Source organism: Podarcis cretensis, assembly GCF_951804945.1.
Source record: "Podarcis cretensis genome assembly, chromosome: 13".
In the NCBI taxonomy this organism is placed as follows: domain Eukaryota; kingdom Metazoa; phylum Chordata; class Lepidosauria; order Squamata; family Lacertidae; genus Podarcis; species Podarcis cretensis.
The window spans coordinates 30031184-30051488 of NC_137182.1; the positions used below are offsets into that span (position 1 = coordinate 30031184).

At 46.3% G+C, this 20305-nt stretch overlaps 1 protein-coding gene and 1 long non-coding RNA gene across 4 annotated transcripts in view; one reads left to right on the plus strand and one right to left on the minus strand.

The window, feature by feature from the left end:
- Positions 1-1556: 1556 nt before the first annotated feature.
- LOC307200231 lies at positions 1557-10260 on the minus strand. The gene is made up of 2 exons (XR_013832344.1): positions 10090-10260; positions 1557-8775 (listed from the first exon to the last, which is right to left on the minus strand). It is a non-coding gene; the product is annotated as an uncharacterized lncRNA (long non-coding RNA).
- Positions 10261-16486: 6226 nt separating this feature from the next.
- TRIM28 (tripartite motif containing 28) overlaps positions 16487-20305 on the plus strand; it is a 36548-nt gene continuing 32729 nt past the window's right edge. For 2 of the 3 annotated variants that reach the window (XM_079948506.1, XM_079948507.1), the window contains exon 1: positions 16487-17096. In XM_079948506.1, the coding sequence (XP_079804632.1) occupies positions 16814-17096 (283 nt within the window). In that variant the 5' untranslated portion in view covers positions 16487-16813. The remainder of the gene's footprint in view (positions 17097-20305) is intronic. The other variant, XM_079948508.1, reaches the window with a different exon arrangement.

Sequence of the window (20305 nt, forward strand, 5' to 3'; positions counted from 1 at the left end):
GCCATCATATATTTTCACGTGCCAGGCCAAAACCTTCCTTTTTAACCAGGCCTCTGGCTTTTAACTAGGTGGGATGTTTTAATGGATACCCCCCTCACTTTAATGTATGCATGTATGTATTGTTTTTTGTAAGTCATTTTGAGCTTTGAATTGCCATGGCAACTAATAAATGTATTTTGTTACATTATACGTTTTCATTTTGTATTTTTATGCTGTAAACTGCCCTGTGGCCTTTGAATGAAAGATGGTATATAAATTTAATAATAATAATAATAATAATAATAATAATAATAAAAAAAAACAACTAGGCTTTCATTGATGCAGCGCCAGCCTTTGGGATGTTACCAGCTGAAATTAGACAAGTGTCTACTACCCTAGTACCTTGATGTTTAGGCAGCTTTTTGTTAAGTGAAATTAACTATGCAATTAAAATTATAAAATTAACTATACACTTGTAGACCTGGTTTGATTGCATTTAGTTTCTAGATTCTGTATTTTGTCTCATTCTACATCATTTCTGTAGCTTTGGTTGCAAAATAGTTTACACTGACAGCAGGCAGACACCAATGTTGTGTTCTTTCTGGCATCCGCTTAAAACATTTTTGTTTAGGCAAGTCTATCCAGACATGTAGATGTTGATGTGTTTTAATGGGTTTTCTTTCTTTCTTTTTGCTGACCACTAGTTTTAATGCTTTCTAATCACTTGTTTTAAACTGTTCTTATTGATAATTTTAATATTTCTTGTAAGCCGTTTAGAGATTTTGTTACAATCAAGCCATATATAAAATTTGTTGAATCAATCAGTCCACAAGTAAACACAACAAATTGTTGCCCTTTCCTGACACCCCTGAGGGTCAAATGACACAGGTTAATGTGGTTCTAGAGTAGAGTCTGAAGACACAGGGGGGCACCACCTTGATGAAACTAAGCAGGTCTGTGCCTGATCAGTTGGGAGGAGTAGACTACCCGAGAACCACATATACACAGCCTTGGGTTCCATGGTAGAAGGCAAACAGGATTTCTTTATTTCTCTTTACTATTACATTTATAGTCCACCCTTCCTCCAAGGAGCTCCAACCGGTGTACACCATTCTCCCTCTTCCTATTTTATCCTGACAACAACACTGCGAGGTAGGTAAGGCTAAGGTTAGGCCCAAGGTTGCCCAGTGAGCTTCATGGCCAAGAGGGGATTAAACTCTGGTCTCCCAAGTTTCTAGACCAGACCTGTGGCCACTGTGAAACCCTGACTCTTGTGTGGGAAGAATGCCAAGCACAAGTTGTTCTGTATGCTCCAAAGCTAAGCACTTAGGAACACTGAAGGCAAAACAGCTGGGACTCATCTTCTGCAAACCACCCAAAGATCTACCGGCACATCCCAACCTACCTTCTGCCTACCCCCTGCTCTAGCATAGGAGTGTATTTTTGCACGCTGACACAGCAATAGGCAGCTCGCTGCATTTTGCACCCACTCAAATGTCCAGGTAAGTCTCCTAGCCGTGTCAGGTTATTACACCCGAAAATAGTGTCCTAGCTACTCAGGACGTCAACAAGGCATCTTGGAATCAGGAAAAGTGTTTATTTCATACAGTGAAGAGACAGACACTGTTAGTACGATAGGGAAATAGATTAAGATACCATGGGCAATACCAGGGAAAGTGGGAAGTTGGTGGTGGGCATTTCATAGGGGTGGGAAACCCAGGCTTAAGTTTGGCTACGATACTGCTGCGATGGCATTTACAATTGTTTTGTTAAGGCATACCCATTGGCAGTAATAAAAATCATAGAAAGTACAGACCAAATAATCCAAAACATCCCTGCCCACAAACAATTCTAAAGCAAAGGAAACCTAAACCCCCACCCCCAGTCCTCAAAAAGCCTAAAACGCAGAGGTCACAAACACTGAACTGAGCCAGAGTAAAACAAATACCCCAAAACTGGCTCCATAGGTGGCACCAGAGTGGGAAGATGGGGAGAAAGCTATGCCCCCTCCTGCAAACTGATAGCTTGCTCTTTGCTTGAGCCTCCTGTGAAATGGAAAAGGCTTTGTTATTCACTAGTAAGGAGAAAAAAAACACATCACATACACTTTTGCCAGACAACACCTAAACAATATAACTAAATCATAAACTAGGAATTAAAAGAAGGCCACAATTCTAATGCATGCTTACTTGAAAGTTAACTCTATCAAAACTAATAGGATTGCAATCGCGTGAGGGGGGCATGGGACATTTACTCCAGGGAAAAAACAGGACGGAAGCACGAAAGTGAAATACACCATTGTTTCTCTTTCACAAATCTTAGAATGTGGAACCATGTTCCCACCACCCAAAATGCACTTTGCCCCTTCTGCCACCCCACAGAAGTGGTGCTGATGCTCATAAACGAGTTCAGAAGACTCAGCTGCTCTCAGGAACACCCTTAAGAACGCAAGAACCTAAGAAGAGCCTGCTGGATCAGGCCAATGGCCCATCTAGTCCTGTACTGTTGTCACAGCAGCCAACAAGATGCCTGTGGGAAACCTGTAGGCAGGATTTGAGCACAAGAGCACTCCCCCGAGCTTTGGTTTCTGGCAATTGGTTTTCAGAATTATTGCTGCCTCCAACTGTGGAGACAAAGCACAGCCATCATGGCTAGTAGCCATTGATTGCCCCCTCCTCCGTGAATTTGTCTAGTCCTCTTTTGAAGCAATCTAGTGCCCATCACTGCCTTGTGGGGGTGAGTTCCATAATTTAACGATGCACTGCGTTGAGAAGTACTTTCTTTTATCTGTCCTGAATCTTCCAACATTCAGCTTCACTAGATGTCCACAAGCGGGTGGACATCTGCTCTCTTGTGGGTAAGAGTTTTAACAAATGTGAACTAAAGGTTGACCGCACACCAACCCAAGCCCAACGACTGAACCAGCCTTCAACAACCTGGCGCCTTTTAGATGTGTTGGAATATATAGCTCTCGTCAGCTCCAGCCAGCAGAGCCGTAGTTTGAAACATCTGGAGGACACCAGGTTGGCAGAGGCTGTGAGCCAAGGAGTTCAAATGCACACTTTTAGGAGGCCCCAGATCCTGGCATCTAGACACCATTCTTGAAGTACCCATTTTCAAAATGTCTGTTGGAAAAGCCTGACGCAAAGAATGAGACTGGGGGGCAGGCAGGGGAAGGTTCCTGGACCACTGCTATTTTGCACATGGAATTCAATCACATGCTAGCAAGTTCAGGTTGAGCAATTAATAGTGGATTTAGAGCTCTTGTTCATGACACTTAAAAAAGGAGAGCCACTTTTTAGCAGTAAGGAAAGTGATGAGGAAATGCACTGGAAGGTGTGCAATTAAAACTGCTTGATGTTACATCCAAAAAGAAAAATAATTAAAATAAATAAAGAAGAAACACTTTCCAGGTTGGGGATGGGAGAGAGAATGGTAATCCATAACAGCACATCTATGGCAGCAGGGCTGGTCTGGCCACTACGAGCCAATTTCTGCTTTTCTCCAAGTACTGCTACTACAGAAATGACTGATTTCACCAAAGTCCACAATTGTACGGGGGGGGGGGGGATTAAAAGTGTACCACCAGCAATGATAGTTCTACAATACTGCTGCACAACTTGAAAAATTATCTATATACAAGCTGTTGGGAGGTTTTTGTTTTTTTAAAGAAACTGCCATTAGCAAAGTCATAGACCAGGCATAACACAACAACATTATGGGTGCAGCGCAGTGAACTTCAGGCTTTGAAGTCGCACTGAAATCAATAGGCCTTTGGCATCCTTCTATCTGGAGTGCACCCCTCACATGGGAAATGAGACCCTTTCCTGCTCCCCCAGAATCTACCAGTCATAGTTGTACATGAGTCCACAGCAGACACAGGGTATATGCATGCAAAATGTCTAATGAAAGTGACCAATCAAGTGCAAGATCAAAAATACTTTTTTCTCCAGCATAAACCCAGCAGAATCAACATATTCCTTCCTTCCAAGATCAGGCAGCTGAGGTCTGCAACAAGAAACACAAACCAGTTCCCTACTACCTGACTCATGAGGAGTCCTCTTTCTTGGATGGCAGGATTAGAATCAGGCCCTGAGAGGGTGGCTCTTCTTTAGAGACCTCTTTATGCCCTACAGATCTTCCACTCTCCAAATGATGGCTGAATTCTGCCTTCAGAATTTTCCATGCATTTGCACTTACGATCGCAAACAGTACCATAATCATTTCCCTCTGTACTCTCTTGTAGAATGGATTGGCCACGAAATGACTTGTTCACTTTAGTGTTTGTGCGCTGACTTTACCGCTTAAGCAAACTCCTGCCGTTTACGAGGATAGGTGCAAACACCCATAGGTTTGTGGGGTTTTATTGGCAGTGGAGAGTTGAACTCTCTGGTTGACAGGGGTTTAGCAGAATGAATCAACGGGCTGCATCCAGCTTAAATAACTTAACACTTTTAGTTTTGCTGGAACCGGTGGGACTTAATACAGTCACAACCAACTTGTCTTATTGATTTCAATGAGCCTACAGTATGAATAAGAGCACCATCCTATCAAATGCTATTCCTCTGTGTTCAATGGGACTTTCTGCAAGATAAGAATATGGCAGATTGCAGCCCAAGAGTCTGGAGTCAACCAATATTATTCTTTTCTTTAACAGTTTGTTGTGTGGCAGAACCTCCACACTTGGGAATGGAGGCTGGCCCATTACAGTGAACAGGGCACTGCCCTACCCATCTCAGGTCTGCCCTCGGCCAGTCCTCCCTGCCTTCTTTCTTACCATGGTGCGGAGGGAGTGGGGGTTACACCGTCTATCAGCAATCCTTAGTCTCTGTGTTGTCCTTGCCCAAGTCAGCAGGGAGAAAGATGGGAACTGGAATTACTTGGCTCTGCCTGTCATTGGCTGTGGCTCCACATTTTGTTGATCTCACAGCCCCATGGGCAACAGCTGTAACTACACACATCTAGAATGGATGTGTAGGTCCAGATTTTTAAGCCATGGGTCAGTTGACATATTCTTAGAAAACTGTCTTCCCCCACTCCACACATCTGAAAGCTTATTGATAGTCAGGAGGAGGACGTGTTTAAGTCTAGGTGTGAGAAGGAATCAGTTTCACTTCCAAACAGGAAAAGCTGCCTTCTGGTTGTGATGTATGAGGGAGCAGACCTGAAAACTCTACCTCTGGCCCAAAGCGAACTGACTTAGCTTGTGCTCCTCCCTTGAAGCATCAAGGCTCAAATCAGACTCAGGAGCCTCGGCCCTAGTGGAAGGAACGCCACACAAACTGACCACCCAAGAGGAAGGGAAAGCTATACCAGTCTCAAGTGTGTTGTTGGCAATTATCAGAGATCTCTCCATTCGGAAAGGCAAAAGCCTGACTTTGGGGAGACAAACCCCTAAGGCAATTAAAAGGTTGCAACCATCATTTAGGGCACGGCAGAACATTCCAAGTATTTTCCTAGCAATTTCAGGATCTTCGGAATCCCAAACAAAAAAAGCCAACCACCACGAGTCTGTACTGTGCAGACTACTGAACAAATAAAGGTTCACCATTTCAGTATTTCCACTGTTTGAGCACTCAAAGAGAAACCAATGTCAGGCTTAGTGCGGTTTCAAATTCATAGGAAGCAGAATAAAATAAGAGTTCACATAGAAGTATGAAACAGCTGCAGTTTTGACCCATCAACCTTAGTAGTCTTTCCAATGACTCTTGTGGTTTTTGTTGTGCTACATCAAGTTGGCCATTGAGATTCTGATGTACAGGTGCTGTTTCTCCCATTTTGTATTTAGAAAGAGTTCAGAAAAAGCAGAGGGAAAACAAAAGAGTCTCTGCCTGCATCTTGCTGGCAGTTCCCTTTGTTATGACCAACACTGGCTTCAAAGATTTAGACCTGTCATTAGGCAAACTAGTAAAGGTTATAAAGTATTTCTGCTCTTAGCCGAACAAATGGAGAGTTGGCAGCTTGCTGTCGCTCCTTGGCTCCTATTTCTTCTCTCCATTGAGTTTCAATTTATTTCTTTTGTGTGTGTTCATAAACTCAAACCTTTCTAATGAGACGTTTTGCTCCATGCTTGCTGTACTTCTGCACTGCTTCATCACCCTGGATTCCAAAGAGGCCACATCAAAAATGACACATACAGAGGCCAAAGGCCACATAACTCAAGGCAGTCGCATGGGGGAATCCATGTCTTAGGGAGGCCCTGATACAAGACCATGGCTGTGCCCTTGTGCTATGCCTCTGAAGAGCCCGAGTGCCCAGTACCTTCAAAAAACCACACATCAGATTAGTTAAGAGCCACAGACAGCAAACTGGGAGACAAGCAAGACAGTATTTCCTAGGAGCACAGGCTTAAGAAGAGAAATTTTCGGGGACTCCAGCTAAGAAATTTGCTGCCTCCGCATCTCTTTCCATAGGATTCAGAGCAGCAAGATACCCAACTTCCTAAAGAATCACCAAATGTCCCCTTAAATGCCTTCTATAGAGGAAAATCAGCTAACTATTTTGTGTGGAGACAGCTGACAGTATCATTTATAACTTCCTCCTCCATTTAAAAAAGCACAAGTAGCTACATTAAAAAACCCCAACTAATTTAAGGTTAGTTTTTTACCCTATCTCTCAACTACAACAGAGTTACGCTGTGAAATGTATCAGCAGAACTATAGTCTTGTCCAAGGAGAAGAAAACTGTTCCAGATAGGAGATTCAGCCTTACCAGGAGATGCCAGATTGCACCTGGGACACTATGCATACAAGGCAGATGCTCTACCACTGAGCTACAGCCCTTCTGAAGGGCGGAGGAGAAACCAACCCAAACAAACCCCAATGAGAACAGAGCATGCTCGGTGGCCACAGAACACCGAGTATCTGTCAGGTGGGGCAATGGGACAGAAAACTGGGAGATGGGGAACAGGATGGAGTACTCTGAAAAGAGGCATGGCTGGCAGGCAAAAGCACTGTAACATTTTGTTGCAGATCCCACTTGCAAGATAAAAATACTGCAAAACTAGATGCACACACTGCCAAGTGCCATGGAAGAGAAATAGACAAGTTCTGAGAATTGGTTCAGAAGCAAACCAATAGCCTTTCCCCCCAGCTGAAGGATACTGAAATGCTCAAAACTCAGGCCCAGTGTTCCTGGTGTCATTTCCTGGGTACTGTGGGCAGATGCAAGTATGATATAAACTGCTTTTTCTTGGCCACGATGGCTGAAATGAAAGCTGAGGGAAAGGAGGGTGGAAGAGTTACTCTAACTTCATTCCAAGTGAATCACCAGAATGATGCTTTTTTTACTCCACAGATTGGCATAATGTTTACATGCTCACACATCCACTGAGATGCTGGAGGTGTGCAAGGGGGAGGTGTGCAAACACCTCAAGTCTAAACGTTCATTCAGAGTTTCTTACTTTTGACGCACAGCATATTTCTTGATAGCCAAGTGGAAATTTAAAAAGGGTGGCCTTCATTTGCCATACTGAAGAGAAGGAAAAACACCCACTCCCACATACAGATGGCGTCGGGAAGATTTGACACTGTCCTTCCCGCTCTGAAAGAAGTAGCAGAACAACCTGCAGTTCCAGCATTTAAAATTATCGTCATTAGGTCTGCAAATGAACTGAGTGTGTGAAGTCCACATTGCTTCGGTCTTTGTGCAGACCAGGGACCAACCACTGCTGAATTTGCTATGCCCAGTTCTCTCTCAAATCACAGCAGCTAAACACTCAGGTTATTTTATAGCATGGAGAAAAGACGGGGGAGAGGGGGGAAGAGCCATCCTGACATAAAGACAAATGTATGTCCAATACTGGCCATTTCTCACCCCCCGTTTGGATGGATATAGGACCAACCCTGCTGACTAAACTTTATGGGTTCTCTGGTGCCTTACAAGGTGGGAGGCTGCCCCAAACCCTTTCCCGCAGCTGGCACACTTGAAAGGTTTCTCCCCCGAATGTGTGGCACGGTGGCGCTCCAGGTGGGCATTACGGGTGAAGCCCTTCCCGCAGTCGCCGCAGGAGAAGGGCTTGTCTCCGCTGTGGATGCCTTGGTGGCGCTGGAGGTGTGCGCTGCGGGTGAAGCGCTTGCCGCAGCGTGTGCAGCGGAAAGGCCTCTCCCCGGTATGTGTGCCCTGGTGTCGGGTGACGTGGGCGCTGCGCGTGAAAGCTTTGCCGCAAACGCCGCACTCGTACGGGCGCTCCCCGGTGTGCGTGCTGTGGTGCCGGGTGAGGTGGGAGTTGCGCCCAAAGGCCTTCCCGCAGTAGGTGCACTTGTAGGGCCTCTCCCCCGAATGGGTTTCCTGGTGCCGTGCCAGGTGGGCGCTCTTGGCAAAGCTTTTCCCGCAGTAGCTGCAGCTGAATGGCCGGTCCTCTTCCTGCACCTGCTGCCCGAGGCGCTTCCCGCCCAAGGGGCGCTGGAGCCCAGAATGGGTGGCCATGTGTCGGGTCAGGTGCGAATTGCGCCGGAAGCCTTTCCCGCAGTAGGGGCACGTGTGAGATTTCTCCCCCATGCCAGCGACTGGTGGTGGTGGTGGTGGTGGTAGTGGCGGCGGTCCAGGGAAGGTTCCTCCGTAGGCAAAGGAAGCTCCTGCCTCAGCACACCTCACCTCGGACTGGCCTGGCCAGCAGTGGTTGAACAGACCTCCTGCCAGCCCAGAGAAATAGGCCTGGCCTATCTCGGGGCTTCTCCCGCAGTAAGCCGTTTTGATAGTTAGGCTTTTTTCTTTCTTTATAAGCCTTCTTTCAACCACTTCTCACCTTCTCAGCCTTCTCTTGACTAACAGTTTTTCGACCTTTGCCCACACCACCTGCTCGAGAAACAGAAAAAGAAGAGAGAGAGAGAGAGAAGGAACGTATATGAGTTGTGGCCAAAGCTGAGCAATAGGATGAGAAAGAGAGACAACGTAATGTAGGTCAACAAAGTTTATGAATACTTTTCACCAGTTGCACTCGCCACCTTCACCGCTACATGCATTTTTAAAAAAATAGTGGCTTGTGTACTTTTGGGGAAATGTACTTTTGGGGAAATGTAGTAGATAAAAAGTAGCATTTTACATGTTTTATTGCACTATTGATGTGCATTGTGCACACTGTACCTTTAGATCCAGGGCATTTTAGGCTTGCTTGTTAATAACACACTTCCAAAGAAATTGGGGTTTTTTTAAAAAAATGTCAAATTATGCTTTTCAGGTAAGATCGGCTCCCAAACCAGCTTACATGTAGAATCAGAATTCCATCTTAAAACCATGGCCAGCTCAGACACAGTGGCTTTGACATTAGTCCACAGCCACCTTTTCCTTCCCCACTCATTGTTTCGCTTACCATTCAGGCTTGGTGAAGAGTCCCGGAAAACTTGCACACTATGTTGTGATGTTTAATAGTGAATGTGTATTTAGCTCCCTGCCCCACGTAGCTTATGCTCTACGTTAAATCTTAAATGCTAATCAGAAAAACAAAACAATGGTTCTTGAACCCGTCGTTCAAAAAAACTGAGCTCACAGGACCTCAGCTCTGGCACCTCTCAGGTGGGCGCCATTGTCATTCTAAGAGAACAAGGGAGAAGCTCACGGTGAGCTTGTACCTTTTTTCCTAGAAAATTAGCACTGTGTGTGTGTGTGTGTGTTTATTTATTTGTGTGTGTGTGTATATACAAAGAGAGAACAAGCCAAACATTTCTATAACACCTCAGATACATCATTAGAAAGCCGCACCCACCCAGCCTTTTTCTTTTTTTTTCATTACAAGATAAATCGCACAAATCCGATGGGGCTTCCCCCCTCCCCCCGGTAAGCAGTTACAGGATGACCACCTTCAATCTGCAGAAAAATGAAAGAATGAAAGAATAACCCACAACGAAAATCCCACCCGAGGTTGGGCCGCGCTTAGTCGCGGAAACGGAGCGAGTGGGAGGAAGACAATTAAAGGCAGAAAGCGAGGAGGGAGCAGAGAAGCTCCCTGCTGCAAAAAAAGGGGGGATAAGGAAAGAGAGAAAACCGGGGGGGGGGGGATGTGGGGCACGGAACTGGGAGGCGGGAAGCGCCCTCCGGCGCAGGGAGCGCGCGCCGCCCTTCCCGGCTCCGCATCGTGGGCTCCGCCCTCCTCTCGGTCCAAGGCGCTCTCACCAATGCAGCCCCCGCGCAGGGATCCCGGGGGGGGGGAGGGGAGTTCGCGCGCCCTTCGGCAGGCGCGTCCGGACCTCGGGCCCTGGGAGGGAACCAGCCACCCTCGCAGCGTGTGTGGGTGGGTGGGCAGCGGCGGGTCCGGGCACAGGAAAGGACCCCTCGCTGCATCCTGTCCCCCACCCTTCGCTTCGCGCGGCGGCAGCGGCGGCTCGATGGTTTTAACCCTCCTCCAGCCGACGAGGGAGAGCGTTCGCCCGGCTGGGTTGGGAAACAGCAGCGAGCGCAAAGGCACTAAGGATGCGTCAGCATCGTTATTAAGAAAAGGCACGACGGCAAGCTCTCGCCGCTCGTTTCCACAGACCCGAGAGGCAGATTTATTTCTTTCCGTTAAAAAAGAAAACCCGTTCCGAATGCAGAGGTCGCATTCAGCACCGATTGGCAAGATTTGCTGCCGTGCGGGTTTCACAGCAACGGCCTCCCTTGAAGGGCTGTGGTGTTGGTGGTGCGCGCACACACCGTATATTTAACGCGCATTGCCCCCTCCCCCGCAAATAATCCTGGGAAACGTAGGTCATTCAGGGTGCTGGAAGTTATAGCTCTGTGCGGGAAAAACTGCAGTTCCCGGGATTCGTGCGTGTGCTTTAAATGCACGGCGTGGTCGCAGCATCCTTATGTGAAGCACTTTGAGCGTAGTAACGTGCATAGTCTTATTAAATAGTTTGATGCGCACAGTTCGGCTTTAGCAACAGTTTTAAATATTGGCTCGGCTCCGATTTGGAAAAGGGGAGGTGCTTGATAGCTTCCAATTTTACATTGTAATACATTTACGAAAGCCTAAGCTTATCCTTTTTGGTAGCCTCCTTTGTGCCCCTTCTGCCTCCAGGCAAAACACTGCTCCTTTCCTTGATCCACCCTGCAGACTGCTCCCCCACCAAGAGATTTATGTTTGTCCTTCTCCTCCAATACTCCCTTTGTTCTGGTTTATGGCAGGGTTGATAAGACTGTGAGAAGGGAGGACGAGTCTCTGTTCCTCCACTGACCAATGCACTTCAGGAGTGTTCTAAAATTGCTTTGAAGCTTCACTCCTAGAGCTCAGGGAGTGAGCAGCAGGGCCCCAGAGATATTATCTGTAACATTGATTTAGTTCCCTTTCAGCTTCAGCAGCAAACCAGACTGGAGTAAGGGCATGGTTGGCTGCGTTTCTGGAATTTCTGAGTTATAAGTATTTATGGCCTATAAATTAAAATTTCTCCTCTGTCATAAACCCACACAGATGGAATTTGTCCTGTCCCTGAAATTGTCCTATATGTCCAGTTTTCCATTTCTCATATGACCTATGCAACTCCCCCACCTTCAGCTAGGAGCCAGGCCATTGTCTGCTTATGTTTGTGTTTTTTATCTGTTATTTCTAGTCATTTTGTGTATGATTACTTTTCAGATAACTCTGTATCTTATGGTCTGAAGGTACATGATGCAGTTTTAAACTTAAATATGGGAGAAGGGCAGACAACAGTGAGGTGCTTTTGAAGACTCCCGGTGAGGCTCCTAACTAGTTCTCACATTCCCTCCTAGTTCTCCCCACAAATAAACAAACATATATTACTAATAGGAAGTGTGCACAAAACCTTTAGTGGTTGCAATATACTGTATTTTCATAGCACTCAAATGAGAAAACTACTGCACCAGCATTTTATGAAGCTTTAGCCCCCCTCCCCACCTTTGGAGACTATATATTCCCTTGTCTCCTATGCTGGAGCATATACCAGTGCATATTTAAAAGAAAATAGCCAAACAACACACATTCCCAATCTAGCAATAAAATTCTCTCACTTGCTCTCTTATTGAATACTAGCTAGAAGAGCCCAGCATTGCTTGGGAATTCTAACAAGCTAATAAATACTGGGATTTATAAATGAATACTATATTTTCTTAGTTTCTAGGGTTATGCATGCCCACCCTCCCCCAACTAGGGAACACCTGACCAGCCCCAAATCAATTTGAGGGCAGGCCTCACGTTTAATTAGGATTTTAAAAACAGGATATTATGAGGAGGGGGGCAAAGGAAGGAGATGCTGCATCTCCTCCCCACCCCCCGCCTCCCCACCACACTGCAGAGAGCAGAAGGCTTCAATCTTCTGGGTGTTGTTCTGTTAACATGTTCCCTGTAGTGAGCACTATGGCAGAGCAGACCCCTGCAGCCAAAAGGACTGCAGCATTGGTGGGAGGCTCCTGCACTGCTGATGCACATGCTCATACCTGCTTGCTTTCCCCTGTCTGCCCTCCCAGCCTCCACATTGTTGCCCATGTGTCCTGACTTGTGGTTCAGGCCTCAGGCACACCCACTCTGATCACTACCACTGCCAGCATCGCCTTCTCCAACTCCCTGGCCACTGCTTATCTGGCTGCCATCATTGCTGCTGCTACCACCACATTGTGGGAAGCATCCACCTGACCTGGACCCAGCTCACTTTTCCTCCCCATCTTATGAAACTGACTTGTGCATTAGTCATTGCCATGGGGGCCATAACTGATGGTGAGAGACCAACTAACTGACCTGCGGTCGTGGTCCAATGCAGTAGTCACACTGTATTAGTGACTAAGTGGTTCAGTCCTGTTCAGTTTGACTGTGTGTGTGTTCCTTTGCTGGGAATAGACACACACAGCCAAACTGCTGTGTGGGGCTGTTTGAAAGCCCTCTTGAAAACAGCCCCATGCTGGTAGAAGCTGCCTGTCTCACCTTTTCCCCCTATGACAGACCTGGATTACTCCAGGCAACCTGACTTAGGGTGATTTGTAGCTGTCTCAACCCAACTTGGTTGAAGCTCAGATCCAAATTTTGTGCACAGCCATTTTAGTTTACTGCCAAATTTGATTAAAATCACTGCAATTTTGAAAGGTTCAGCCCACTATCTTTATTCAAAATAGCATCCCATGATATCCAAATATAGTCCAAAATGTTACCCACCCTCTATCTCAGGAACCATCATGCCAACTTGGGTGGTGATATCTTCAGAGGTGCAGTTTGGAATGGTTTTGTCTGCCATCTTGATTCAAACGGGGCATGGCAATTTCCAAACACAGACCAACACCCATCTCCATCTCCATCCTGGGAACCATCACAACAAATTGAGCAATGATATCTTAAAAAGTGTCCAAATTAGTAGTGTTTGTAACTGTTTGGTCTTTCATAAACCACATCCCACTCCTCAATCTTGGGAACTGTCACAGCAAATTGGGTGACAATATCTTCAGAAGTGCCCAAATTGATGCAGTTTGGAATGGTTTGGTTCATTATTCTGATTCAGAATGGCACCTAGTTTCTAAAAGTAGGCAGAAACTAACTCCTCCATCCTGAGAACCATTGTGCCAAGTTGGGTGGGGATATATCAATAGGTGTATGAATGCATAGAGAACAGACAGACGAACTAACTTGGCAAAATACTTGGTAGAGGGGAAAGAAGGAAGAAAAAGCCCTGCTGGATCAGACCAAAGCTCTATCAAGTCCAGCATCCTGTTCTCACAGCTGGTATTCAGAGACATACTGCCTTCAACAGTGAACATGGTACACAGCCATCCTGACTAATAGCAATTGATAGCATTATATTATATGAATTTTAAAGCCATTCAAGTTCTCTACCATTACTACCTCTTGCAGGAGCAAATTCCACAGCTTAACTATGTACTGTGCAAAGAATTATTTCCTTTTACCTGTCCTGAATCATCAAACATTCATTGCATGACCCAGGTTCTAATCTAGTGTTAGAAGACAGAAAAACCTTTCTCCAATTTTCCCACACTATGCAACTTACCAGGAAGTATTTTAAAAGAGTTTAACAATGGAGTGAAAAGGCAGGGTGACAGTGTTTCTATGGAAAAGAGAAAAGCGCAAGCTAACAATCAGTTGTTCCTGATTGCTCTGTTTCAGTGTATTAGCATCTTAAACGACCTATTATGTCCTGCCTGGAAAGTCAATGCAGGCTTATTTTAAAGGCTATCCAAAAAAATGTAAAGGTTAAGTAGGATAGTTCAGGGAATAAATGTAATAAATAAAACTTGGGAAATCCTTCATTTGTTATTCACTGATGAGAGATCAATGGAGCCACTAAAGCACTGGGCTGTGAATGTCTAAGAAAGTATGTACTTGAGAGTCATTGTTCATTAGGGGGTAGTGGTCACTTCAGACTCCATTGTATGTTTTCAAAATTTGGCAGCAGAATCCAAGGCATGTCTACTCAGGAGTAAGTCACCTTTAGTTCAGTAAGGCTAATTCCTATGTAAATGGGCATAGGGTTGCAGCCTTACTGAGTAATTACTTGGGAAGAGTAATGACTGGGAAATGAAATGCAGCGGTAGTTGTATTTTATGATGTCTGAATTAGTTAAACACAAATGCTGTGATCCTCCTCAGGTTTATTCATGCCCCTCAAAACAGATAGCTCCTAAATTATTCCAGAGAGAGGCTCTAGCTTGGATTTTGACAAATCTGTGTGGTGAAAAGATAAGTAACTGTAGGGAAATTGCTGGGATTCTCATGGTGTGTGTCTTTGATAATAGAACCTGGAACAGGGTCATCATGTGAGGATGGTATTATGTTTGAAGGAATATTGGAGTCACCAGACTAGTTACAAAGTAGGACCGAGAGACTCCGATTCAAAGCAATGGCACTGCTTGGGGGTCAGTCATTATCTGTTAGTTTTGCATACTTTACAATAATAATAATAGTTTCATTATTTGTACTCCACCCATTTGACTGGTTTGCCCTAGCCACAACAGAGTGGCTGTGATCATAAAACGGAAGCATGGAAAACCATGTACTGTACTCTTCTTGGAGGAAAATCAGGATATACTGTAAATGTATTAAACAGGTTAGGTACTCTTAAAAAAAACAAATAAAAGATAAAACAATATATTGGAATGTGTCCTTTATTTGAAAGGCTATCTGGTCCAAACCCAGTTTAAATATTAAAAAAACCCATTAAGGACAGTAAAGAGCTTGAAGTTGTCCATCAGAATTTAGCACCTGGGCAGCCAACAAAGGCACACAGGTCACTTGATCTGAGTCTGCCACTATGGTCTCTCCCCTCTCCCCCAGGTTTTTTCCATCCATGCATATAAATCAGCATAAGCAAATTCTATGCAAATCTCTTTTTTTCTGGCAGTGCATTTGCATATTTTTGGGGTTAGATAAGTAGCCACCTTAAAGTGGAACCTAGGTGGCTCAAATTAATGATGGCAAACTACCAAAATAATAATAATAATAATAATATTGTGACCAAGCTTCCAGTCACCAGAGTCCCCATCACGAGACACACAAAGTGTTATCTTCATTTCATATATCAAATAAAGTGAGTTCTAGTCTTGAAGGCTTATGCCATTACCTACCACAATATATTTACTAGGCTTCATGGGAAGGGGGAAAGGGAGGGGCAGCTGCCCCCATAATCAATAAAAATCAATAGCTAACTGAGGTTCTGCCCCCCCATCCTGGCCACGCCCATGCTAGTTTTTAAGGTGCTGCAATATTTATTTTTTAAAGAAGAACATGTTACTTGCTTCAAGTGTACAGTATTAGGGCGAGATGTGTGTAGCAATACTTCCCAGCCTTTAGTGGTGGCAAGGGCTGGCTAGTGCTTTATGAGACATTTGTGAATCCGGAGTTACTCCCCATTATCCTTGAAAAATAAATTATCCAGTTCATTGGGCTGCGAAGGGGTTGGGGTGTGTGATATCCGTGTCACTTCGGAGTCACTCCGAAGCAGCTACTCCAGAATTACCCTGACCTGCTTGCTTCGCTTCAGCCATTTAATGCTTTAAAGGGGAGCCTCTGTTCGGGCTTCAACATGGAGGATGAAAGGGATTCGGTTAAGCAAAGGGGCGGGGAGGCGGAACAAAAAGGACTGGCTGCTCCCAGACTTTGCTTCTTCGCAACTGGCTCTTCCCATGTCAATCCAAAGCCCATCCCCGCCTCTCCCAACCAGCTCCAGAGACTTCACGGTTGCCATGGTTTCAGCCTCTTAAATCTCCCTTCGCCCGCCCCGCTCAGGGAGAGGGCGGGGCCTGAGCCGACAGCATTCCAAGCCTTGATTTATTCGCTCCAATAAAACAGCCCGGTGAAGCTGAGGTGCGCGGGGTGGAGGGGGGGTGTACAGTTGTTTTGATTGGACGGCTATTTATTCCCTCCTTGTTTCTTGGAGGAGGAGGAGGCGGGAAGAGGGCGGGCAGTTTACCAGTTGGCCGGTTTTGAGCATCGATCAGAGATTCCGATTGGCCTTGGAAGATGCCTAGCTCCGCCTCCTAAAAAAAGAAGAAGAAGCCTGGAAGGCGCGCGTAACAGGGCTTCTATCCCTGCCTTCCCTCCCCCCCCCCAACTCCTGAAAACTACCCGTCGTTCACTCGGCCGAGTGGGCGGAGCTTCAGGAGGAGGAAGGAGGGAGAGAGAGAGCGAAGGCAAGAGCGAGCTGTAACGGAGCCAGGCCTCTTGTCTGTCTCTCTGTGCTCGCTGCGCGCGCCGCTCCCCTTGTCTTTCTCTCTCTCTCGCAGCGCGTGCGGGGAACAAGCAGGGCCCCAGCGGGTGGCGGAGCGTCTCCCTCTCGAGGCCGCCAGCGCCGCGCCCCCTCCCCCCCGCCAGCCTCCCACGAGGCCCAGCTTCTTCGCGCGCGGGCGCGTGTGTGCGGCTGTTGCTGCGTCTCCTGCCTGCTCCTCCTCCTCCTCCTCCTCTCGGTGCAATGTCTGCTCCTGCGACGGCCCCTGCCCCTGCGGAAGCTGCTGGCGGAGGCGGCGCCGGCGCCGCTGGGGAGAAGCAGCGCTCTTCCACCGCCGCCGCCGCCGCCCCGCTCAACGTGGAAGGCATCGACCTGCTGGAGAAATGCGGCGTGTGCCGGGAGAGGCTGCGCTCCGAGCGGGACCCGCGCCTCCTGCCTTGCCTCCACACCGTCTGCAAGGAGTGCATGAAGGTCGAGCCCGCCGCCGCCGCCGCCGCAGCTGGAGGCAACAACAAGGATGGCCAAGGTGAGGCTGGCGGGGAAGAAGCGGGGCGGGCGGCGGGTGAGAAAGAGCCCCTCCTGGCAGGGGTCGAGGCGGAGGAAGCTTGCGACGGAATGGGAGGCGGGTGCAACAGACGATGGCTTCCTATCCCATCCTCTTTCTCCCTTTATCGGGGGGCGGCGGCTTTGGTGTGGGAGGGAACGTCCTTGTTTTATCCTCGTGCTCGCTAGGTCGATATATATATATATTTTGCAAGAAGTGGCCTTGGGAGAGTGCGCGCGCGGGGGGGGGGGGCGTCAGGCGTGCTGGTATAAATGGGAGTAAAAAATGGAGGAGGAGACGTGGGGGGGGGGAAAGGTGCATGAGAGGAATGCCTTGTTTTGTACACGTTCCCCGCTCAATTTAATAAAGAGCATTTTTTGGGGTGGGGGTCGTGAGCAGGAGGAGGCGAGGGGGAGTGGAGGAAGGGACGTTGTGGAGAAGGAGGAGGAGGATGCGTGTATGGCGGCGGCGGAGGTGCAGCGAGGGAGGCGTGGCCACGTGCATTCCGACGAGGGGGGCAGCGACGCGTATCGCGAGAAGTGCAGCTGCTGGCCTGCCTTTTTTTTTTTTGAGGTGGGGGGAAGCGACGGGTCCTTATCTCTCCCCTCCTCGCCATTCCCGCCTTTTCCAGGCCCGCCCTGGTTGCGTGGAGCATTCCCATAAGGGATTTCTGCCTCCTAATCCTCAAGGATTTGTGGGAGGGAGAGGAATGGAATTGTAACAGATGTTGGAAGCGCAACTTTTTGTTTTATGCATACAGTACTTAAGGTGCCTCGTTACAAGGGGGAAAGCTTGCGTGCTGTGGAGCGGACATTAATTCCCTGAGTTAAATGGGGTACGCCCACAAAAAAAGAGAGCATATGAGATTTCAATCACAGTTTGTGAGAGAACATCTAGGAAAGCATGCATAGGAGGAGTACACTGCAATGGGTTCAGAAACATCTCTAAATGGCTTAATTAAAAAGGCAGCATGTTTGCTGTTGATGTCCCTAAGAAGAGTGTTTGCAGTCCAAAAGCTTGCTACTCAACGCTGTCGAGCCAGTACTGTATGGTCATTGTTCTAGAACATAATTCATGTGATAATTGTTTCTTCCAGATTAGTGAAAGTAAACCAAAGTTGCATGCCAGTGAAGTAAGCCATGTGCTTTTTCTTGACCCATGCTTATATTCCTAGTTTTTGATAGTATCTGCATACCCCAAGTATATTTAGGTCATTTCACTCTAGTACTAAATGAAGGTGTCCAGGTATTGGTCATGGCTTCTCAGTTCCAAGCAGTTGATTATTTTGATCCTTTCAGTTTAGTTTCAGGCCTGGATATTGGATTGGAAACAGCCTCAGTCACCTGGGAGGAGAAGGGGTGCTAGCTGTTAGTTTTCCTGGACCTATTCATACCACTGACTGGGATACCCTTCCTGGTCATTTGTCTGAATTAGGCTGGGAGAGGCACTGTTTTACAATAGTGTTATGGTTGTTTTTTTTAAAATGTTATAAGCTGCTTTAGGCCTCCTTGTTCCAGAAAAGTGGCACGATTTAAAAATAAATAAATAAATAATTTCTCTGGCATTGGACTTGGAGAACCTTTGAATCTGCTTTGGCCAATTTAGTCCCCTCCAGATGTTTTGGACTATATCTTGGGCTAGTGGAGGACATCAGATTAGCAAAGGCTTCTTTAAAGGCTTGTCTCTGGCCTTGAACTTCTTGGGATGGGGAATGTGTTTTGTTTCCCTCCATCTAACCTCATTCTGTAACATCAACATAGCCAAGTGTTTATGGTAAGCTGTTTGGTTTATTATTATTTTTTGTTTCCTGTAAATTCTTCTTTTTAAAATACTTTTATTAGTTTCCAAGTACAATTCAATAATAGCCTCATTATAACAATACCAATTTATAATACAATTATTAATGCCAATTGTTCAAATATGTTTTTCTTTCCCCCAGTTGTTGCTGTTATCCATCATGCCTTGGGAGAAGCTGATATCCCATTGTTCCAGAAATTTCTCCCTTGCTCCGTCATTTGGCAACTTTAACGGCTGCAAAAATCACTGTGTCCCAATAAATAACCTGTTTTCACCATTTCCCCTCTCAGCCTGGGAAGAAGAGTGGTCTGTCGAACTGCAGATGACTCAGTAATGAACCCTATCAAGTTCGCAGATTTTTCATCCTTCTTTTCTACTGAAGATAAATGAGCATTTATACTTCCAATTAAATTCCAAGTCCTCTTAGCGTCATTTAGTTCACTCACTAAATAATAAAGGGGAAGGGCCAGCTCTAATTTTCCATCGAAAACCTTTTGCAAAATAGAGCTTTCCCCCTTTTTATTAACTCACAAAGTTCAGTTTAATGTTATATTCCATATCTTCAGTCCTCACGTGTACAAATATAATTTGAACTAAACATTCAGAGGAAGGTTGCCAAATCATAAATGTAGAGAAGAAAACTTTAAATAAACCATAGGCTCCCCTCCCCCCACACCGTCTTTTGCCCCAAATGAAGTTTTATATCAAATTCAAATCTTAAAGTCCTTGCAGTTGTTTCCGTTCCAGAGTTTGTGATCTCACTTCTTCTAGCACGTGCCTGTACTTCAGTCCAATTAAACACTAATTAACAGGAGAACCTCTGCTTCATAACGGCGGTTTTGGAGGGTTTTTTGCAGACGAAGTGCTTTTGCACTCAGCTGCTTGGTCTGTCAGGCAGCCTATGCATTCTACTCCTACCTACTCCCACTTCTTCTGGCGCAAAGAGGGGGGCTTCTGGAAGAGATTGGGGTTTCTTTGAATTGCCTTGAGATTGAGAGCCAGTGTGGTGTAGTGGTTAAGAGCGGTAGTCTCGTAATCTGGGGAACTGGGTTCGTGTCTCCGCTCCTCCACATGCAGCTGCTGGGTGACCTTCGGTCAGTCACACTTCTCTGAAGTCTCTCAGCCGCACTTACCTCACAGAGTGTTTATTGTGGGGGAGGAAGGGAAAGGAGAATGTTAGCCGCTTTGAGACTCCTGTAGGGGAGTGAAAGGCGGGATATCAAATCCAAACTCTTCTTGTGATGTGGACAAGATGATGTAGGAATTTGTGGTGAAGTAAGCTTAAAATGTGCCCCAGTACCTTCCTTCAGGAATCCTACTGCTTGGGAAGATGTGTGTTTCTTGATTCCACAGGAGTTCCACCTGCAAGCTGAACAAGCAAATTAAGATAATGT